The sequence below is a fragment of the Empidonax traillii genome, unplaced genomic scaffold (genome assembly GCF_003031625.1).
Source record: "Empidonax traillii isolate 1590-97213 ecotype Southwest subspecies unplaced genomic scaffold, ASM303162v1 scaffold492:size733235, whole genome shotgun sequence".
NCBI classification, from domain to species: Eukaryota; Metazoa; Chordata; class Aves; order Passeriformes; family Tyrannidae; genus Empidonax; species Empidonax traillii.
Genome location: NW_020955685.1, coordinates 603,538 through 621,698, shown reverse-complemented (window position 1 = coordinate 621,698; position 18,161 = coordinate 603,538). Strand labels below are relative to the sequence as shown.

The 18,161-nt window shown below is 62.0% G+C and overlaps 2 protein-coding genes across 4 annotated transcripts in view; both read right to left on the bottom strand.

Annotated features, from left to right (window-relative positions):
• Nucleotides 1-45: 45 nt before the first annotated feature.
• LOC114063804 (nuclear envelope pore membrane protein POM 121C-like) lies at nucleotides 46-13,100 on the bottom strand. The gene is made up of 13 exons (XM_027896336.1): nucleotides 12,856-13,100; nucleotides 12,575-12,778; nucleotides 11,986-12,150; nucleotides 9,800-9,880; nucleotides 9,347-9,518; nucleotides 8,347-8,438; nucleotides 7,501-7,571; nucleotides 6,774-6,898; nucleotides 6,276-6,378; nucleotides 5,808-5,978; nucleotides 3,707-5,482; nucleotides 2,647-2,775; nucleotides 46-2,409 (listed from the first exon to the last, which is right to left on the bottom strand). Exons 1-13 carry the CDS (start codon nucleotides 13,098-13,100, stop codon nucleotides 2,315-2,317), a joined length of 3,429 nt encoding a protein of 1,142 aa, XP_027752137.1. The 3' UTR covers nucleotides 46-2,314.
• A 1,018-nt stretch (nucleotides 13,101-14,118) lies between these two features.
• HIP1 (huntingtin interacting protein 1) overlaps nucleotides 14,119-18,161 on the bottom strand; it is a 42,304-nt gene continuing 38,261 nt past the window's right edge. For all 3 annotated transcript variants that reach the window (XM_027896315.1, XM_027896314.1, XM_027896316.1), the window contains exons 24-31: nucleotides 18,008-18,066; nucleotides 17,826-17,919; nucleotides 17,409-17,509; nucleotides 17,189-17,294; nucleotides 16,970-17,093; nucleotides 16,801-16,862; nucleotides 16,163-16,274; nucleotides 14,119-15,874 (exon numbers count right to left, since the gene is read on the bottom strand). In XM_027896315.1, the coding sequence (XP_027752116.1) occupies nucleotides 15,864-15,874; nucleotides 16,163-16,274; nucleotides 16,801-16,862; nucleotides 16,970-17,093; nucleotides 17,189-17,294; nucleotides 17,409-17,509; nucleotides 17,826-17,919; nucleotides 18,008-18,066 (669 nt within the window). In that variant the 3' untranslated portion in view covers nucleotides 14,119-15,863. The remainder of the gene's footprint in view (nucleotides 15,875-16,162; nucleotides 16,275-16,800; nucleotides 16,863-16,969; nucleotides 17,094-17,188; nucleotides 17,295-17,408; nucleotides 17,510-17,825; nucleotides 17,920-18,007; nucleotides 18,067-18,161) is intronic.

Below are 18,161 nucleotides of genomic sequence, written 5' to 3'. Positions count from 1 at the left end.
AGAAGTGGCACCTGAACCCCACCAGCCCCAGGAATCACACACGTGTGAACACAGTTGTTTTATTTTAAACCAGGGACAGAAGAAGCAAGGAAACAAAAATTGCACATTCACACTAAAATCCTCATCAGCCACACCAGGAATGATCCAAGTCTTCAGTCAGTTTAAAACCCAGCCTTCCCCAGGCACTGGGGGCTCTCCCGGCAGGGGCTGTGTGGTGGAGAAGGGACAGCCTGGCACCTCACAGGGCTGGGGGTGTGGGACTACAGGGTGCCCTCACCTTGTCCCTGCTCATTCCCACCTCTCTCTGGCACATAGGTCTTGCTGGAGTGGACCTGGCCAAACCCTGGCACCTCTGAGGATGGGGAGGGTGGGCGCTCTCCTGGCCCACCACCCTGCCTGGGGCAGAGGGAGGGATGCCCAGGGTCAGTCTTGGTGGGTACTGATCCTGTCCCAGTCGCTTCCTCAAACCCCAAGGATATGTTTTCTCAGCCCACTGCACCCTCAGCTGTGCTGGTGGGGGATGGCCAGAACCACCCCCACCAGCACCTGCAGGTCCTTTGTGTCCTCTCTGTGCCACACAGAGCCCGTCACCTGCCCTTCCTGCCGGGAGAGACACCTTGACCCTGGCACTCAGCACTGTAACGTGAGAGCTCCTGCTCCTCACCCTCAGAGAAATAATTAAAAAAAAAGAAAAAAAAAAAAGGTTTAGTCACATCCACATACATCACATTTAAAAGGAAGGGGATGATGTACAGCAGGGGGAGCACGGCAGAGCCCATGGGATGCAGCTGCCTTTCCCAGCACAGCACATCCCAGTGGGCACAGCCAGGGTGGGGAACAGCTACACACTAACAGCTGGCAACCTCACTGAACCAAGCTTGAAGGAATTTGAAGGCAATTTAGCTTAAATATAAAAATAAATTTTTATTTTGTTAAAAAACGTTTAAATATTTGTAATTTTTTTTTGTCTTTTTTTTCTTGCTTTTTTTTTTTTTTTTTAATTTAGACCTCAGCAGACACACACACTCACACGGCTCGGAGAGTAAAAATCTGGCAGCAGAGCACTCCTGGGAATGGGGTGCCCATCCCTTGCCCTGGGCAAGGCAGAGGGTGGCTCTTAGGTGACCCCCAGCTCCAGCAGTCTCTTCCCATGAAGCTCCCAGGCAGGGAAGGGTGGAATCCCCACTCCTGGCTGGATGGAGACAGTGGAGGCAGCACTGCAGCTCCTCAGAGCTGGTAAAACCCAAAGGGAGGGGGACGAGCTAAAAATAAAAACCACTTTGGACTTGGGAGGGGTGAGGAGAACCCATCTGCTCTGGAATCCTGGGAGCAGCTCCAGAGCCCTCCCACCCCAAGGTGGGGAGGGGGCACCAGGAGAGAGGGGAAGGGAGGGAAGAGACTGCCAGGGTTGGAACCCACCCCCGGCCCAGCTGCCTTTCAGTCACGACATGGAAGGGACAACTCCCCAGCACGAGCAGCCACGCAGTGATGCTACTGTCAACACCCAATTAGCCGGGGCACGTCCCCCCCCCCAGGGACCGGCGCCCCCCAAAAAAGAAACTCCAAACAGCAAATCCGGCATAACCAACATGCCGCCACACACACGGTTCAGCTCTTCCTCCAAACTCGATTCAGTGAGCGCACAACGGGAGCACGGACAAAGCAGACCAGGGGGAGCGGGGTGGGGGCAGCCCACAGCCCCACGGAGCAGCGGGGAGGGGAGAGGGGCGGGGGGATCCCCATCCTCACCCCGTGCCTCCAGCACGGGCCTTGGGGGTACGGCGTGTCCTCGGCTGGAGGTGGCAGATGAGGTCACCCAGCTGAAGCCATGCTGGTCATCCACGGCACCGGGGAGCACCAGGCTGGCACCAACCCCAGCAGCAGGGATGGGAGCATGTTCACCAGGCCACAGGATGAGCAATGGGAAAGACTTGGGGACCTGGTGAAGATGGGGTCCCTGGGCAGCCTGGAACTGCAGCATGGCCACAGTGGGGCTCCGAGCAGGACACAGCCCCAAGGCTGGCCGAGGGCTGGGGGTGGGGCACAGGAAAAGCTGGAAGTAGCAAATGGGGAAAAATTTACACATCATTAAACATGGCAAAATAAAGTGAGGGAAGGGACGTTGCGGATATGTACAGAGGGTCGTCCAGCCTTGGCTCTGAACTGTTCAAGTAACAAGAGTTTGGTTTATCCCATCCCAGCCACCCGGCATGGGTTCCAGTGGGTGGCAGGGACGGGGCCTGGTCCCACCACGGGGACAGCTCCAGCCTGGAGCTCCCCACACGTGGGCCAGAGGGGCCCAGCAGCACCGGGGTCACTTTTTGCGGGTGTGCTGCCTCCGTGCCTGCAGCCGCTGGCGAGCGCCCGTCTTGGATCCTGCCCCGATGGAGAAGATGGGGGTGGACGAACCTGGAAGCAGAAAGGTGGCTCAGGGCTCTGCAGCCTTGGGGACAGCGTGATCCCCACCCCGTGGGAACAGTGTGATGCCTACCATGGGAGGAAGAAAAGGTTTGGGGTCCCCCTGAGCCCAGCTGGTACCACCTGAGCCAGCTCCCAGAACACATCTGGCCCTGCCACTGTCCCCAGCCCGAGGAGACACCATGACCCGTGAGGTCCCCAGGGCTGGAGCATCATCTCACTCCTTACCAATGGATGAGCCGACTCCTCCAAAGCCCGAGGCAGGAGTGCTGGGTGTCCTGAAGGAAAGGGTGCTGCTCCCACTGCCCACAGCTCCTGGGACGGGCGTGCTCTGCCCAAAGGTGGGCGCAGGAGCTCCTGGAAATCATAGAATCAGCAACAGGTCACGGTGAGCCAGAGTTGGCAAATGAAGAAGAGCCTTTGGGAGCCAGTGGCACCCACAGGATTCTCGGCAGGGGCTGAAGCACCACAGTCCAACTCCCAGACAGGCTCCCAAAAACCCCTTTTAATGCCGAAGTCACACCCTCTGGGTAATCCCTGGGCTCTCCTGGCAGAGGGGCTGCACACAATGATTTGCCAGGGAGAAAGAAAGGCCTCTGTCTTACTACATCAAGCATTTGCTCAGCATGTGGGTTTCAGTTCTGTGGGAGCTGGGACGGCCCAGTAAGGCTGTGAAATGTTAGGGAAACCCTGAGAGTGAGGACAAAGATATGGTAGTCACTGGCTGGCAGCTTCCCTGCCTGGCAAGGGAGCTCCAGGTGGCTGTTAGGGACCGGCACAACCTTGGCTCCTGCAGGACACCTGGCTGGGTGTGGAGCCAGGGAGCTGGTGCCTTCAGAAGGGCCAAGGAGAGCTGATGGATTGCCCTCCACCACTAAGGGCTGAGGCCCTGGACAGGGAGTAATGGAAGTGCCTTCCCTTAGCACAGAGAGGCTCTGCACAGCAGGAGCACCAGCCTCTCCAGGGCTGTGGAGCCCGGGAACTTGGCAAGGTCCTTCAGGAATGCTGCTGCCCAACTCAAGACCCCTGACATGGCCTGCAGTGACAGGACAAGGAGCAATGGGTTCAAAGTGAAAGAGGGGACGTTTAGGTTACATATAGGGAAGAAACTGTTCCCTGTGAGGGTGGTGAGGCCCTGGCACAGGTTGCTCAGAGAAGCTGGAAGTGTTCAAAGCCAGGCTGGACAGGGCTTGGAGCAACCTGGGATAGTGAAAGTGTCCCTGCCCACGGCAGGGGAGCGGAACATGATCTTTATAAGGTCCCTTCCAATCATTCCATGTTGACTCACCTCCGAAGGCGGGTTTGCTGTTGGGGGTGCTGGTCATGGTGAAGGCGAAGGGGGTGCTCTGGCCTGGTGCCCCCAGCGTGCTCTGCTGCAGGGAGGAGCCAAAGGGCGCTGCCGCCGGGGCTGCCCCACTCTGCCCAGCCCCGAAGTTGAAGGTCACGGCCGGGGAGCCGCTGCTGAGGCCCGGCGTGCTCATCCCGAAGGCGCCGGCCGAGGGTCCCGGCTGGGTGGTGGCCATGAAGGTGAACGGGGACGGGGTGGTGCCAAAGACGGCGCCGCTGGCACTGCTGCTCGTGGTCTGGGTGGTGGCACCGAAGCCGGACGTGGTGGAGGTGGCTGTTCCGAAGGAGAACACCGAGGTGGTGGTGCCGAAAGCCGACTGGGTGCTGCTGGTGCCGAATGAGCCCTGGGCGCTGGTCGTGCCAAAAGCCGTCTGGACACCGCTGCCGAATGCCGGCTGAGCCGCCAACTGTGCTGGAGGGGCTCCGAAGCTGAACGTGGGGGTGAAGCTGACGGGGCCAGCAGTGGGTTTGCTGGCGGACGCCTGGCTGTCGGCAGCCCCGGCGCTGAAGGCGCTCCCGGCGCCAGGGTATGGCGGTGGTGCCTTTGCACCGGTGCCGAAGGAGCTGCCAAAAGCTGAAACGGAGGAGCCGAATGTCAGAGGCGCTTGAGCTGTGGTGGCTGGGGCAGAGGAGGTCAGCGTGGTGCCCCCAAATATGCTAAAGCCCGCAGTGGTGGCGGCAACGGCCGTGGAGCTTGAAGGTGCCTGGCCAAAGGCAGGGCCTGCTGGGGCAGTGGTGGTGGCAGTGACCATGGCCGGAGGTGGCTTCCCGAACTGGAACATGGGCCCTGGGGTGGCAAAGCTGGTTTCTGTGCTGGGAGTGGAGCTGGCTGGGGCCCCGAACAGGAAGGGCTGTGCTGCACCGGTGGAGGTGGTAGCGGTGACGGTGACAGCCGGGCCAGTGGCTGGGCCTGTGGAGGCAGGTGGGGTCAGTCCGAAGCTGAAGACGGGTTTAGTGGCAGCATCCGTGGATGAGCTCTGGGTGGTGGCTGTCGTAGCTGCAGTGGTGAAGATGATGTTTGGAAGGCCTGCAAACACCGGTGTAGGTGAGGAGGCTCCGGGTCGCTCTGGGGCCGGTTGTGCCGTCGGTTTGAAGGCGAAAGGAGAGACTTTCGCTGGGGACGAAGCTGCGGTGACGCTGCCGAAGATGGGCTTGAACATGGTGGTGGTGGAGGACATTGAGGAAGGGCCTGAGCTCGCAGACACGGTGGCCGTGGTGGAGGTGACAGCCGAGCAGGCTGTTGTGCTCTCGCTCTTCGGTACAGCACCGAAGATGGGTTTGAACATGGGGGTGGGCACGGCAGTGGCAGTGTTGGGCACAGCAGTGGCTGCAGTGGGCACAGCAGTGGTTGGGGTGGGCACAGCAGTGGCTGTAATAGGCGTGGCAGTGGCTGTGCTGGGCACAGCAGTGGCCACAGTCACTGCTGGCTGGCTGGCAGGAGGGGTGTTCAGCATTCCAAACACAATGCTTGGCTTTGGGAGAGAGGGAGGTTTGCTGTGGGTCTGGCCCAGCTCAGTGAATGCAGCAGGTGCCAGGCTGCTTGGGGGCTGCACCCCCAGGGCAGGGGGGGCAGCAGGGGCAGGTGTGCTCAGCACGGGCACAGGCTTGGTGTCAGCAGAGGTGTCAGGCACAGAGCTCGACTCCAGTGACACCGCAGGGGCGGGTGGCTGTGCAGCTGATGGAGGTGGCTGGGATGCTGCTGCAGCTCCAGTGGTGTCTGGAAAGGTGGAGAGAGCTTATTTAGGGATAGAGGAGCACCTACAGATAGCCTGCCCTTCTGCCAGGCACCCACCTGCTGGTGCAAAGCCTCCTGGAGCAGTACCCACCGCACCCAGCCCTCCGCACTTACCACAGCCCCCAGCAGGACCTGGGGCTTGGTGTCCCCAAGTGTGCCCCCTTGAGACCTGCCTGCCAGCTCTGCTGCCAGAGGAGCATTTGAACAGGGGATTTGTCACCTGCCTCACATAGAGGCAACGTGGAGCTCCTGCTGTGACTGACTGGCTCTGCCAGGGCCCCACTCTGCCAAGCCTCCTCGTCCTCACCTGGTGCTGTGGGTGCAGCCTGGCTGCCCTGCATCTTCTTCAGGCTGTCCAGGAGTGAGGAGCTGGCCAGGGCAGAAGCTGTGGAGGCAGGTGCAGGCCCTGATGAGGTCACAGTGAATGTCAGCGGCTTGGACACGGGCGTCGTCTCTGCAGTGGTGCTGGGGACTGTATCTATAGGGAAGGAGCAAGGAATCAGGATCCACAACTGGCTGTGGGGGACAAACCCTTAGCAGAGCTTCTCCAGTGGGCAGGGAAATGACACCAACACCCCACAGCCCTGGGGAACCTCATACAGCACCCTGGGGACGCCGGGGTATGAGATCTCCTTGCTCTGAAGGCACAAAAAGCACCTCCAGACTGAGGCAGGATGAACACAGGTGCTTCCCAAGCTCGTGCTCCAGACACCCCACTGCCCTGCCAGCCTTGGGCTTGCTCCTACCACCCTCCACGTTCGCAGCCTGCCCTTACCAGCTTTATCCTCCAAGACACTGTTGAACCACTGCAGCACTGCCTTCTTCTCCGCATCCAGGTCCTCCGAGGTGATGGAGTAGCCCAGCTGAGGTGGCGGGGGCTGCCAAGAGAGAGCAGCAGCAGCTTAGCTCCTTCCCAGGGAAGCAGAGCCTCTCGGAAGGTGCGCTGGCGACTGGCCGTGGCGAGCCCCGTGAAGCAGCTGGTCCTGCCGCAGCTACCGCGGAGCTCCGGTCCCCGACTCCGCTGGACCCCCGGCGTGGCACTGAGGGCACGGCAGGCCTTCCCCAGGCATTACCTGGTCCGGCAGCAGGCAGCACAACCACGCACAGCCCACCAGACACTGGGGCTGGGGACAGCGTCACTTCCCACTCGGCCAAGGACGGGGCCTCCTTCCTGAGGGCAGGCAGGTCAGTGTCCCCCCAGCCCTGCAGAAATTGCAGTGAGCACATTCTATCGCCAGAGCGGGGCCAGAGGGGCTGTGAGACAGCGACGTACCAGCACTAGCTGGTCCCCACGGAGTGACGACAGCAACGGGATCTTCCGCTTGCGCTTCCCGCTGCTCCCCGGCGCCGACGGCGGGCTCAGGGAATTCCGCTTCTTCCACACCGGCGACTCCGCCACTGCAGGAGGAGACAGGTCAGGTCCAGCTCCGGGCAGGCGCTCGGTTGTACTGATGGGGCTGTCCCAACCCCTCTCTGGATGGCCCAGCTCAGAGCCAGGGGCAAGGCTGTGATACCCCTGGAAGAGCAGCTGGCACCACACACCCAGGGAGTCTGGGACAAGAGCCGGCTAGGGCTCTGTGGGGTAGCAACCCCTTCCTAGCTCCAGGATGGTCCCTGCACCGTGCCATGGGGCCTATCTGCCACAGGCACAGAGGACTGCCTCTCTGTTTTAGCTGAGGAAGCACTGGAATAAGCTCAGCCTGGAATATGATCAGAACTCCACTCACACCACAGCAGGTCTTGGCCAAGGCTGACACCTGAACCCATGCTGGGTTGGTAGCTGGAGCTTCCCCTTGCAAGCCAGCTCCCAGGCATCCCTGACACAGCCCCCATCACCTGGAAATCCCACCAGGGCAGTCCCTGAGGCCGGCTGAAGCAGCACTGCTTTGGGAGCAGCACGTTCCAACTTTCCACCTACCTAAGCTATCTCCTGTCCTAATTTTGCTCACTCTGCTGGCCCATCCAACCCAGGTGTAGAGCCAGGGCCCATCTATACTCACCCTTCTCTGTCTGCAGCTCTTTGTCTGACTTCACTGGGGTGGAAGTGTTGGAACGATGTGACTCCTCTTCCCTGTGCCAGCAGGAGAAAACCAGTTAGGATCAATCCTGGGCTCAGCCCCATCCCAGGGAGCAGGATGAGACCGAAGACGCTGAGGATTCCCACCAGCATCCCTGGCATTTCTTTGCCTCCTGCAAACAGACCTCAGGACAAGAGCCTTGCGAAGCTTCAGGAAGAGGAGCTGCTTCCTGCTCCAGCCCCAGCCTGGCTGGGCCTGCACCCCCTCCTCAGGATGGGTCAGCCCTGGGGGGCAGCTGGGGGTCCTGGATGGGAGCACCGCCCCTCGCAAGTTACACTCAGCCTGTCACCAGGTGATTGTGTCAACCAGGCGACTGTGTTGGCTTCGGTTCTGACACAACCTCAGGCTCCTCTGATTTGGGAGAGAGGAGAACATGGGCTGTGCTCAAAGGCAGGCACTACAATACAGCCCTGGGATTTGATTTCAAGGTGGTGGCAAAAATCAGGGCCTGTCTTTACCCAGTGTTCCAGCAACCACCAACCCAGGCCATGCCACTGCCATAAGGCACCATCACCTCTGCAGCAACTTTGAGCCCTTCTATCTCCACCCCCACCTGGGAGCAGGACAGGGGTGGCACCACAGTGTCACAGGGCAACAGTGGGGCCAATCAACACGACAAGAGGGTCTCCACACACTGCATGACCCACCATTATTTTTAAGAGAGGACTCTGGACTGTCCCAGCTCCAGTGGAAACTGGGACTTGGGCACTGGGACTGCTGGGAAAGCGACAGCTCCATTCCCAGCTGGCTCTGTGAGAGGCTGATTACCTGGCTTTCTTCAGAGGCCACTCTGGGGTCTGGGGACGGGAGGACGCTGGGCTGGACATTGGGGACACGCTCACACCACTTCTCTTCCACAGCTGGGATAAAGAGACACCAGCAATAACTCGGTATGGGGCTCGCAGGGAGCAGAGGCCCCCTTGCTCCTGCTCACCCCCACTCAACCCATCACCCAGGACTGTGGATAATGAGCCTAACGAGCCCAGAGCCCCTCCTGCTTCACCACCACTTAACTCCCCCCCCCCCCATTTTGGGGAGCTCAATGTCTGGCCACCCCAAGCTGAACCCACATGAGGAACAATCAGCATCCAGAGCCAGGACACTGTTGGGCCAACTCTTGCCTTTGTGTGACACAGGCAGAGGCCACCCAGCTGCTTTGGATACCCTCACGTGCGTGGGGCTGCTCTGGCAGGAGCCAGCACCTCCTTGCCAGGAGTTCAGAGCAGGATCCCAATGCAAGGATCTGACTACCCCTAGCCCTAGGAAACATTTCCCTACCACTACGTGGAGCAAACCTTCCCCCACACAGACAGAGCTCCAGTGGCCATGGCTAAGTGTCCCTGGCACATCTGCAAGCCCAAGCAGGACACAAGTAGTGCTGCATCAGTCAGCAGCTGGGACCTGGGTCAGAGAGGGAACACATGGCTCCCACACTGCTGACTCCAGCTCAAAAGGTGTCAGCGCAGCAAAGCCTTTTTTTTTTTTTTCCTTTCACCTGCATCTATCCAGCCTTGCAGACCGATCAGGGATGAGGAGGGAGGGGAAAACAGCCTCATCCTTGGTTTGGTGCAAAGACAGCTGGGCAGCTCAGCCTGGGACTCTCCAGAAAACAGGCAACACTGCTGCTGGACCCACAGGCCACTTGACCCTCGGGGACGTGAGCCGAGCCACAGCAGATCCAGGCACACAGCCATGCTGCTCTTCATGAGCCCAGCACTGGGATTCCACGGGTGATTCCCAGAGGAACGTGCAGCCCAGGTGTCCGTACCTGTGCCAGGCCCCGGCTGGAGCTGTAGGAGCTGGTGATGGCGTTGCGGATGGAGCTGGGGATGCCCCCGGAGTACGTGTTGTTGAGGGAGCTCATGGAGGACGTGCGGGACCTCTTGTTGGAGCAGTCGTCGGGGTAGTGAGAGACAAGGCCCCTCTTCAGAGAGCCTGGCCTGCAGGAGGGGATTGAAGGCTTGGTGAGTTCCCCAGCTCTGCCCAAAGGCCCTTTCCATGCTGGGCAGGCAGAGAAAGGCAATCCCACTCCTTACAGGCTTGGGAATAACCCTCAGCAGCAACGCAGCCCCGCTGACACAGGGTGACAGACCAACAGCCTCTCCTGTTCTCCCCCAAAGCCAGGCTCTGCAAGCAAAACCCAAGCCCCTTTTCCAGATCCCACAGATTTTTGCTCCCCTCCACCATCCCAGGAGTTGCTTTTGGCCTGTTGGGCACTTACTTGGGTATGAGAGAGGCGGGGGCACCGTTGGCTACCAGTGGCTCAAACGCCGATTGCCCACTTCCACTGCTGTCGTGGCGCCTGTGGGAGAGAGGGTGGAAGCCTGGGGCAGTATGGAAGCCTCTCCCAGCCTGGGGAGAGGCTCCTTTCCAGGCAGGCTCAACACTGGGAGAGCTCAAACCCTGCTTTTTTTCCTGGGACCCAATACCCAGGACAGAGTTTTTCCACCTCTGCAGACTCGTGTGGATTTTCTCTCGCCCCGGGCCTGTCCTCACTGACTCTCACCTCAAACTCCAACATCCTACAGGGCACACTAGTTTGAGCATAAGAAAATAAAAATCTTTGCTCAAATCCATCATTCTAAGCTAAAATACTCCCAGAAACGAGCTGCTGAGTCTCTCTGAACAGACTTGATCTCTGAAACTTTCATCTCCAACTTCTGCCAAACCAATGCCCAGGACTGTTTTGAGTCAGAAGCTGAATTCTCCTTCCCACAATGATTCCAAGAGGATCTGAAGTGTGACAGTCCCAAAGCAAAGCCTGTTGTGAAGCAGAGCTGAAAGTGCAGGACAGCTCCCCTCAAGCTCTGAGCATGCTGACCCCACAGCTCAGGCCACCCTGTGCTCTCCAGCTGACACAGCTCCTTTCTGCCCTCCAAGGTCCCAGAATTTTCTGCCTACGAGCATTCCTTGTGCTTCCCAGACAGGAACGCCTTCAAAATTGGCTTTTGGGGCAGAACTGTGCACTGGCACATTAAAACAGAATAAAGAAAACCCCCGAGCTGATCCCCTCCGTGCATCCACCCTGCTGTTGTCCTGCTTGGCTCTTGCTGGGCTCAGATCCACCAAGTCAAGCATCCAGAGATGGGAATTCAGTGCTGGAGGAGGATGGTGCGCCCTGCCTTGCCCTGCTGTGCCCTCTGGGTCACCTCCAGCAGCAGGACAATGTGCCTGGGCACTGCCCAAGCCACTCTCTGCAGTGCCCCAGCTCCCTGCCCAGACCAGGCCCAGCACAGAGGGAACAGCCTCCATGGACACAACTGGGAAAGATGAAACAAGTTGGAGCAAGTCCAGAGAAGGCCACAAAGTTGCTAGGGGGACTGGAGCAACTCTTTATGGAGACAGGCTGAGAAAGCTGGGGCTGCTCAGCCTGGAGAAGAGAAGGTTCCAGGGAGACCTCAGCAGCCTTCCGGGGTCTGAAGGGGCCTACAATAGAGCTGGAGAAGGACTCTGTAGCAGGAACTGTAATGACAGGACAAGGAGTGATGGGTTCACACTGAAAAAGGGGACATTTAGGTTGGCTACACTGAAGAAATTCTTCCTTGTGAGGGTGGGGAGGATCTGGCACAGGTTGCCCAAAGAAGCTGTGGCTGTCCCAGCTCTGGAAGCGTTCAAGGCCAGGTTGGAGCAACCTGGGCTAGTGGAAGGTGTGAATGAGATGGTTTTTAATGTCTCTTCCAGCTCCAACCATTCCATGACTGTATGAGGGCAGGGCAGTGAGGCAGTGCTGTGCCTGGACTGTTGGGCTCCAGCAGACCTTGCATTCAGGATTTACTCCTGGTCCTTCCCAGGGTGCTGGCAAAGACAGGGCACCCTCCTTCCCTGATGCTCAGGGCTGGAAGTTGCTGACCTGGACTAACAAGAGCAGCAGTGTCTTCTGTTACCCTCACGTTTCACCTCCCTTTGCTCACTCAGCCCACAAGGGAAGTGTGTAGAGCTTTCCAAGAAGGATCCATCTACCTGAGGATCCTCTCTTGGGAGCCTGGGGCTGAACGAAGGACAGAGCTCACAGCAGACATTGGCACTTCCCACCACACCTTCCCAGTCTGCAAATTCCTGTGAGGATAGAAGCCACTTCCCAGCGAAGCTCCCCAAACCACATCCCAGCCCCTCCCAACCCCAGCCAGGCAGAGGAACACACTGGACCCACACCTAAACCACATCCCTTTGATCTCAAGGACAACAGGAGCCTCAGAGCACTGTCTGACACAGCCCCAAGGGCCAGGTGATGGATGGGATGTGCTTCCTCCTTGCAGTTCCCTTCCCACAGAGCTCTTCCAGCCCAGATCCTGGTCACATCAGGCCTGGCACTCTCAGGAACACATCCCATTTGTCATCACTGGAGCGAGAGCCCCATCAGAGACCTTCCCGACACACCGTCAGTGACCTGAGCTGCTCCCTTGTTACCTTCTCTTGCTCTCCTGATCGTTCCCAAAGGTCTGGTCCTCCTCCTCCTCCTCTTCCACGGCCCTTTTCCTGCTCTCCCTGATGGCATTCAGCACAGTCTCCTTGGCACACGGGTCGGGGCTGCTGGTGGCTGGGAAGGCCAGGGGTGAGACCAGCTGCTCCAGACTGGGAGGCAGAGCAGAGCATGCTGTTAGGCTGGCTGGGATCACTGCTCAGAATTCTCCCGTGGAAAAGGGAACACAGCTCTCCCGAGGGTTTGGGTCACACCATCCTCCTGGCCATGTGGCAGCACTCAGGATGGGATGGTGCTCCCAGGGCTGATAATGTGGCTTCCCCCGCTGTGTCTCGATATCCCCCGTGATTGACAAGGGCTTCCCCCGATGCGTCCAGTATCCCCGCGGTGATAAGTGGGCTTCCCCCAGTGGGTCCCCGCAGTACCCCCTGTGATTGCCTCCAGCGTGTCCCGGTCCCCTCCGCGGCTGATAAGCGGGCTCCTCGCGGTGTGCCCCAGTCCCCCCTCGTGATTCCCCGCTGTGTCCCGGTATCCCCCTCCGCTCCCCGCAGTGTATCCCGGCCGGTCGGAACTCACGCCGGGGCGCGGGCGATGCCGGCGGCGGGCGGTGCGATCTTCACGGTGACGGGGCTGCGGAGCGGACCGGCCCGGCGTGCCCAGGGCGCGGCGCGGGGCGAGCCGCCCTCCCAGCGGGCGGCGGACAGGCCGAACGGCGCGGCCGGGCGGGGCTGCGGCAGCGGGTACCGGCGGCGCGGGGGCTGCGGCGGGCAGCGCGGGGCCCTGCGGGACACGGCGCGGTCAGTGCGGGACGGGGCGAGACTCCCCCCGCCCGCCGCCCCCATCCCTCCCGTCCTTACCCGGGCTGCGCTCGGCGCGGCGCGGTCCTCACGGCCGGGCCGCCGTTGGCGGCGGCTCTGGCGGGCGGGCGCGGCGCGGGCGGGCCGGGCCGCATGGCGCACCAGGCGCCCGCCGCGCCCACGGCCGCCGCGCCCAGCAGCGCGCCCCGCAGCAGCAGCCAGGCCAGGGCGAGCGCCAGCGCCGCGGCCACGGCCAGCGCGGCCCTCACGGCCCCGTCCCGCCCGCCCGGCCCCGCGCCCGCCATCGCCGCGCGCCCGCCGCTCCCGGCGTGCTCTGCGCGCGGCCCGCGCGGGGGCGGGGCATTTACCTGGTGGGCGGGGCTCGGGGCTGGACCGGGCTGAGTGAAGGCGGGGCTGAGCGGGTGGGCGGGGCTTAGCAGGCTGAGCTGGGCCGGCCCTCCAGGGGTGAACTGAGGGCGGGGCTCAGGGAGTGGGCGGGGCTCACATGGTGGGCGGGGCTTATTGAGGTGGGCGGGGCTGTCCTGTCCGAGCGGGGCCGGCTCTCTCGGCGCGGGGACGGGAGGGTCTTCCAGATGACATGAGGTGGGTGTGGCTTGGGGAGGTGGGAGGGACCTCCCGGCCGAGCGGCACCGCCCTCCGGGTCCCCGGCATGCACTGCGCGGTGAGTTCGGGTTTCACTGGTGGGCGTGGCCTCTCCCGGCCCCGCCCCACGTGTCCCCGCCCGGCCGCGGCACCCCCCGAAGGTGCCGGTGCTCCCCCGGTGTCTCTGATGGCTGGGCCGGGGACAGTCACCCACGCGGTGCTGGCTACTGTGGGAGCGCCACTCCGGCTGGGTGTGCCGGGGCGGTCCCCAGGGGACATGGCTGTCCCAGGGGATATCCTGCCCTGCTGCCAGCCAGCCGGGTCCTGCGGAGCAGGGACCGCGGCAGGGACCAGGGCTGAGAGGAATCGTGGCAGGAGTCATGGCAGGGGCCATGGCAGGCTGAGACAACGACAGGGACAATGGCAGAAACTGTGCAGGAAAGGACAGTGGCAGGGACCATGCAGAACACAGCCGTGGGGACACCCCGAGGTGTCACCCCAGGTCCGCGTGGCCCTGGCAGGGTTGGAGGACACTGGGTGTGCCCAGGGTGGGCTAAGTACGCTTAGGAGGGGACGTTCCTCCGAGATCCGTGTCCATGGGCCACCCAGCAGCAGGACCCTCTTGACAACCATGGTCCTGCCGGGGTGACCCCGCAGCACAGGCTGGTCTGCACGGCCCCCCCCCACTACAGCACCTACCCCCCAGCTGGAGCCGCAGGGCTGGGCTGAAGGCTTTATTGAAAAATCCCAAACACGCGACGGGTCATTGTTATCATACAATGAAAACCCAAACCAACCCGCCCTGCACCGGCGGGGCAGCCCCTGCCCCCGTCACCAGCACCGGGGACACCGCGGGGACCCCCGCCCCAGATACAAAAGGGACAATGGATTCGGCCGAGGGCTGTGTCGCTGTCCCCACGCCCCTGCTGCCCCCGCGCCCCTCCCCGGCCCCGAGGTAGTTGGGGGTGCAGGCGAGAACCCCCCCAAAAAAAGCAGGGAGGGTGTTGGGGCTCCCCGTGTCCGGCAGGAACGGGATGGTTGGTATTGCATCCGAGGGGAGCCAGCGCGGGGTGGGATGAGGAGGCAACGGGACCCCCACGGGGAGCCCCCAGGTCCCCCCAGCAGGCTGGGGGTGGCAGCAGGGCTGGCTGGGGACGCGGGGACAGCGGGTCCCTGCTCTCTGGACGGCTGCGCTGGGCGGTGGCAGCTCCGAGGCCGCGGCGGTGGTGGTGGTGGCAGGTCCCACTGCCCCGGGGACTGAGGGATGTCACTGGGAAAGCACGTGGGGACAGCCCAGCTGCTTCCCAAAGGGAGAAAGGCCAAATCCTGCCCCGCAGCAGGGGAGGGACACTCTGGCCCCAGCAGGAGCACCAGCAGGACCGCAGGGGACAGGGACATCTGGGGGGCCTAGAGGTGGCAATGCCCCCCTGCCCTCCGAGCCCCCTGCTCAAGGCACAAAGGTTCCCTGGCTAGTGCCCATCTTTGCCCACGGCCATGCTGGCACCAGTCCCCCCTGCACCCAAGAGGGTGGTGGTGACACTGGGGTGGCACCAAAGCGAGCGGGGACAGGGAGATGCTTTCCTCTGGCTTTGCGGTGCTCTGTTTTTGGGGCACCCTGGCTGCCCCCCCAAACCCTCTGTGCTGCCCTAAAGCCACCCCCCCATCCCCAGGAGCTGGTGGCTTGTGCGGTGGCACCGTGGTGGCCCAACCCCGTGCCCAGCACCTTGTGGAGGGTTTATTGCTGGCATGAACACAGTGATCTGTCAGGGCAGGGCAGCCCAGCTCAAAGGGGGCACTGCGGGGGGGGGCGTTTTGGGAACCTGGGATGTGGGGCAGGAGCTCACGGCAGCGTCCCTCCTGCTGCCTGCCCCTCTCCCGGCATTTCGGTGTCCCCAGCCAGGGTGTCCCACGGGAACGTCACCCCCGCACTCTGCAGTGGCCAAAGGCACTCGGTGCCCCCGCCGAGGGGGAGCACACCTAGCACCAAGCCCAGCAGCACTCCAAAAGCTGCCCCCCGCCCGCTGGCACCCCCGGGGCCCTCAGCAGGCTCATCCCCGGGGCGGGGGGAGGGTCACGCCGAGCCACGGGCTGGGTTAAGGCTGGAAAAGCAGCGAGAGGCGAAAGAAGCCCGAGCGCTCTCGCTCAGCCAGAGCCGGCTCTAAAGAGTTCCCAGAATCTGTGCAAAAACAAAACTAAAGGGTTAAAGACCTCCCCCGGAGACACCCTCCCACCCCCACCCCCTAGCAGCTCTAATAAATACACGTGCACTTTGCAGAGCCCCCCGTCCCGGGGCAGCTCCCGGGGCTCCAGAGGCAGCTCCTGGGGGATGAGGGGGGCGTGTGCTTCAGGGGGGCTTCTGCACCGGATCCTTGGGGATCTTCCCAAAAGGCTGCATCGAGCGGGGTCCCAGGGGTGTCCCCTGCGAGGCCCCAGGTGTCCCCCGCGGGCTGCTGCTGCTGCTGGGGCTACTCTGCAGCTGGAGGGGGAAGAGAGGGTCAGGAGGTGCAGTGCCCCCCAGCATCCCACTGTCCCACTCCTCTGGGACCAGCAGCACCCAAGCCCCCTGCCTAGGGGTGATGTGGATCCCACAGGTCGGAGTCTCCAGGGATTTGCCTGTGTGTGCCAACTAGCCCCAGGTTTGTGCCAGCTGGGGTGAAACCAATGCCTGCCCGCTGCCAGGACGGCAGGCAGGGCTTCTCCATCCTGCCTTCTCCGCTCCTTCCCAGAGCAGTTTCCCAGCTGGAACAGGACTGGCAGCACTCACCATCCTCCTCCCAGCCCTCGGCCACTCCGGCCAGCTCGTAGTGCTTCTTGCGCAGCTCCCCCAGCTTCTGCCGCTCCTTCTGCAGCTGGTTCTCCAGCTCCAGCACCCGCACCTGGGGGACACCACCCAGGATGTGCCCACCCAGCGCCCTGGCACGGGGCTGGGCCGAGCACCCCCCTTTCACACCCGTTATCCCCCCAATATTGAGCCCAAAGACCACCAAGGTACGTCCCATGGGTGATCTGGTGACAAAGCAGACCCGGGGAGGGGTGGGGTTCCAGGTGGGTTGCTGCCTGTGCAGGCAGGTGAAGGCAGAATGACCCATTAGGAACCCTGGGAATTCCCTGGCACTGCCCCATGCCAGGCAGAGGTGGGTGCATACAGGGGCATGGGAAGCCATGGGCTGCTGTGCCACGATGGAACAGTGCTGGGGAGGGATTGAGGACCAACTGCACGTGGCTCCTGGGCAAACCCACCTGTGGCCTTCACACCTTGGGCTTCCCCCATGCTACTGCTGCCTGGGGGGCAGCTGGGCAGGGTGAGCCCCCCATCTTGGTCCCCCCCCACCTCTCCCCCAGCCTGGGCAGCCCAAGTGAGACATCAGTGGGTACGTTTCCCAAAATGTGGGAACATCCTACCTGCGAGTCCATCTCCTGACGCTTGATCTGGGTGAGTGTCATGCTGGAGAAGTCCATGCTGTCTGTGGAGAAAGACACCACCAGCACCTCTCAAGCTCTACTCCCTGCAGTGATTTCTGCCCCCCTAAGTGATTTCATGACTCAGCAATCCCTGCAGCCCCACACTTACCTTTCTCCTCCACCTGTGACCTCCCAGCCTTGGTGGAGGCCACCACGCTGGCCGTGGCCTGGTTGACCCCCCGGGAGGCCTGTTGGAGCTTGCAAAGGTTGGCGCTGTCCTTGTCTGCCTTCACCTGCCGGGACAACCGGGGGGGGGTCACTCACACCCCACCAGCCCCACGATTTGGGGTGACCACGGGGTGCCCCAGGGTCACCCCAAACCTCCTACCTTGGAGGCTGCCACCAGCTGAGCGGTGCTGGCAGCGATCTCCCGGGAACAGACCATCAGCTCCTCGAATGTCCCCTTGCCTTGCACCACCAGGTCGGCAGCGTCACTGCAGGAGGGCAGAAAGGGGCTGGAGCATCGTCCTGCCACCCCTGTGTCCCTTCCCCGTGGGGACAGCAGGGCTCTGCTATCCTCTCCGTGCTCTGGTGACAGTGGTACTTACACCATGACGGTGGCACCCCAGCCCACGGCCTTGGAGGCGGAGATGAGACCCTCGGTCCAGCGGGAATTCTTGGCGTAGAACTCCTTGGGGGATGCTGCTCCCTGCAGTGGGGAAAGGCACTGCTGGGGACAGGGGACCCCCAGTCTTGGCAGAAAGCAGGAGGTTGTGGTGTCATTTCGGATGTGTGTGGGAGCTGGGGAGACACCCAGCACAGGGGGCTGTGTGGGAAGGGATCAAGGATCTCTGTAACACCCCAGGAATCAGAGCCAGGGAGAGACCCTGGGGCTGGGGCAGGAGCTCCTGGCAGCTGGTGGGGAAGCTCCAATGGGCCAAGGGTTGGAGCCGCATGTTCCAGCAAGCATGTGGTGACCCCTGGCTGGCCAAGTGCCTTGGGACTGCACCCCTGTACCAGCTCACCCGTCCACTCTCCACGATCTCTCTCTGGAGGTCCTTGGAGGCCAGGACCAGGATGTGGATGGCCTGCATGAGGCCCGTGCAGGAGCCCAGGATCCTGTGAGACAAACCCCTCTGAGCCCTCTGTGGGGTGCCCATGGTACCAGTCTCATCCTCCCATCTCCAGTTCCCTGACCGACACTCACCTCTCGTTCACTTCCAGTTTGACCCCAGTGTCACCAGCCCGTGCCTTGCTCAGCATCTCCTGGTAGGCGGGGGAGAGGCTGTGCTGAGCCCTGTGCCCGGTGGCAGGCACGGCAGGGTGCCCACAGTTACCCCAGGGCACAGGGTGCCCCTCAC

Bases quoted from the DNA above. Each gene is read 5' to 3' on its own strand.
- LOC114063804 (XM_027896336.1), bottom strand. From the start codon at position 13,100: ATGGCGGGCGCGGGGCCGGGCGGGCGGGACGGGGCCGTGAGGGCCGCG. The intron at 12,151-12,574 runs GTGAGTTCCGAC...TCTGCCTCCCAG, and splicing joins GGCATCGCCCGCGCCCCGGC to TCTGGAGCAGCTGGTCTCAC. The intron at 2,410-2,646 runs GTAAGGAGTGAG...TTCTGCTTCCAG, and splicing joins AGGAGTCGGCTCATCCATTG to GTTCGTCCACCCCCATCTTC.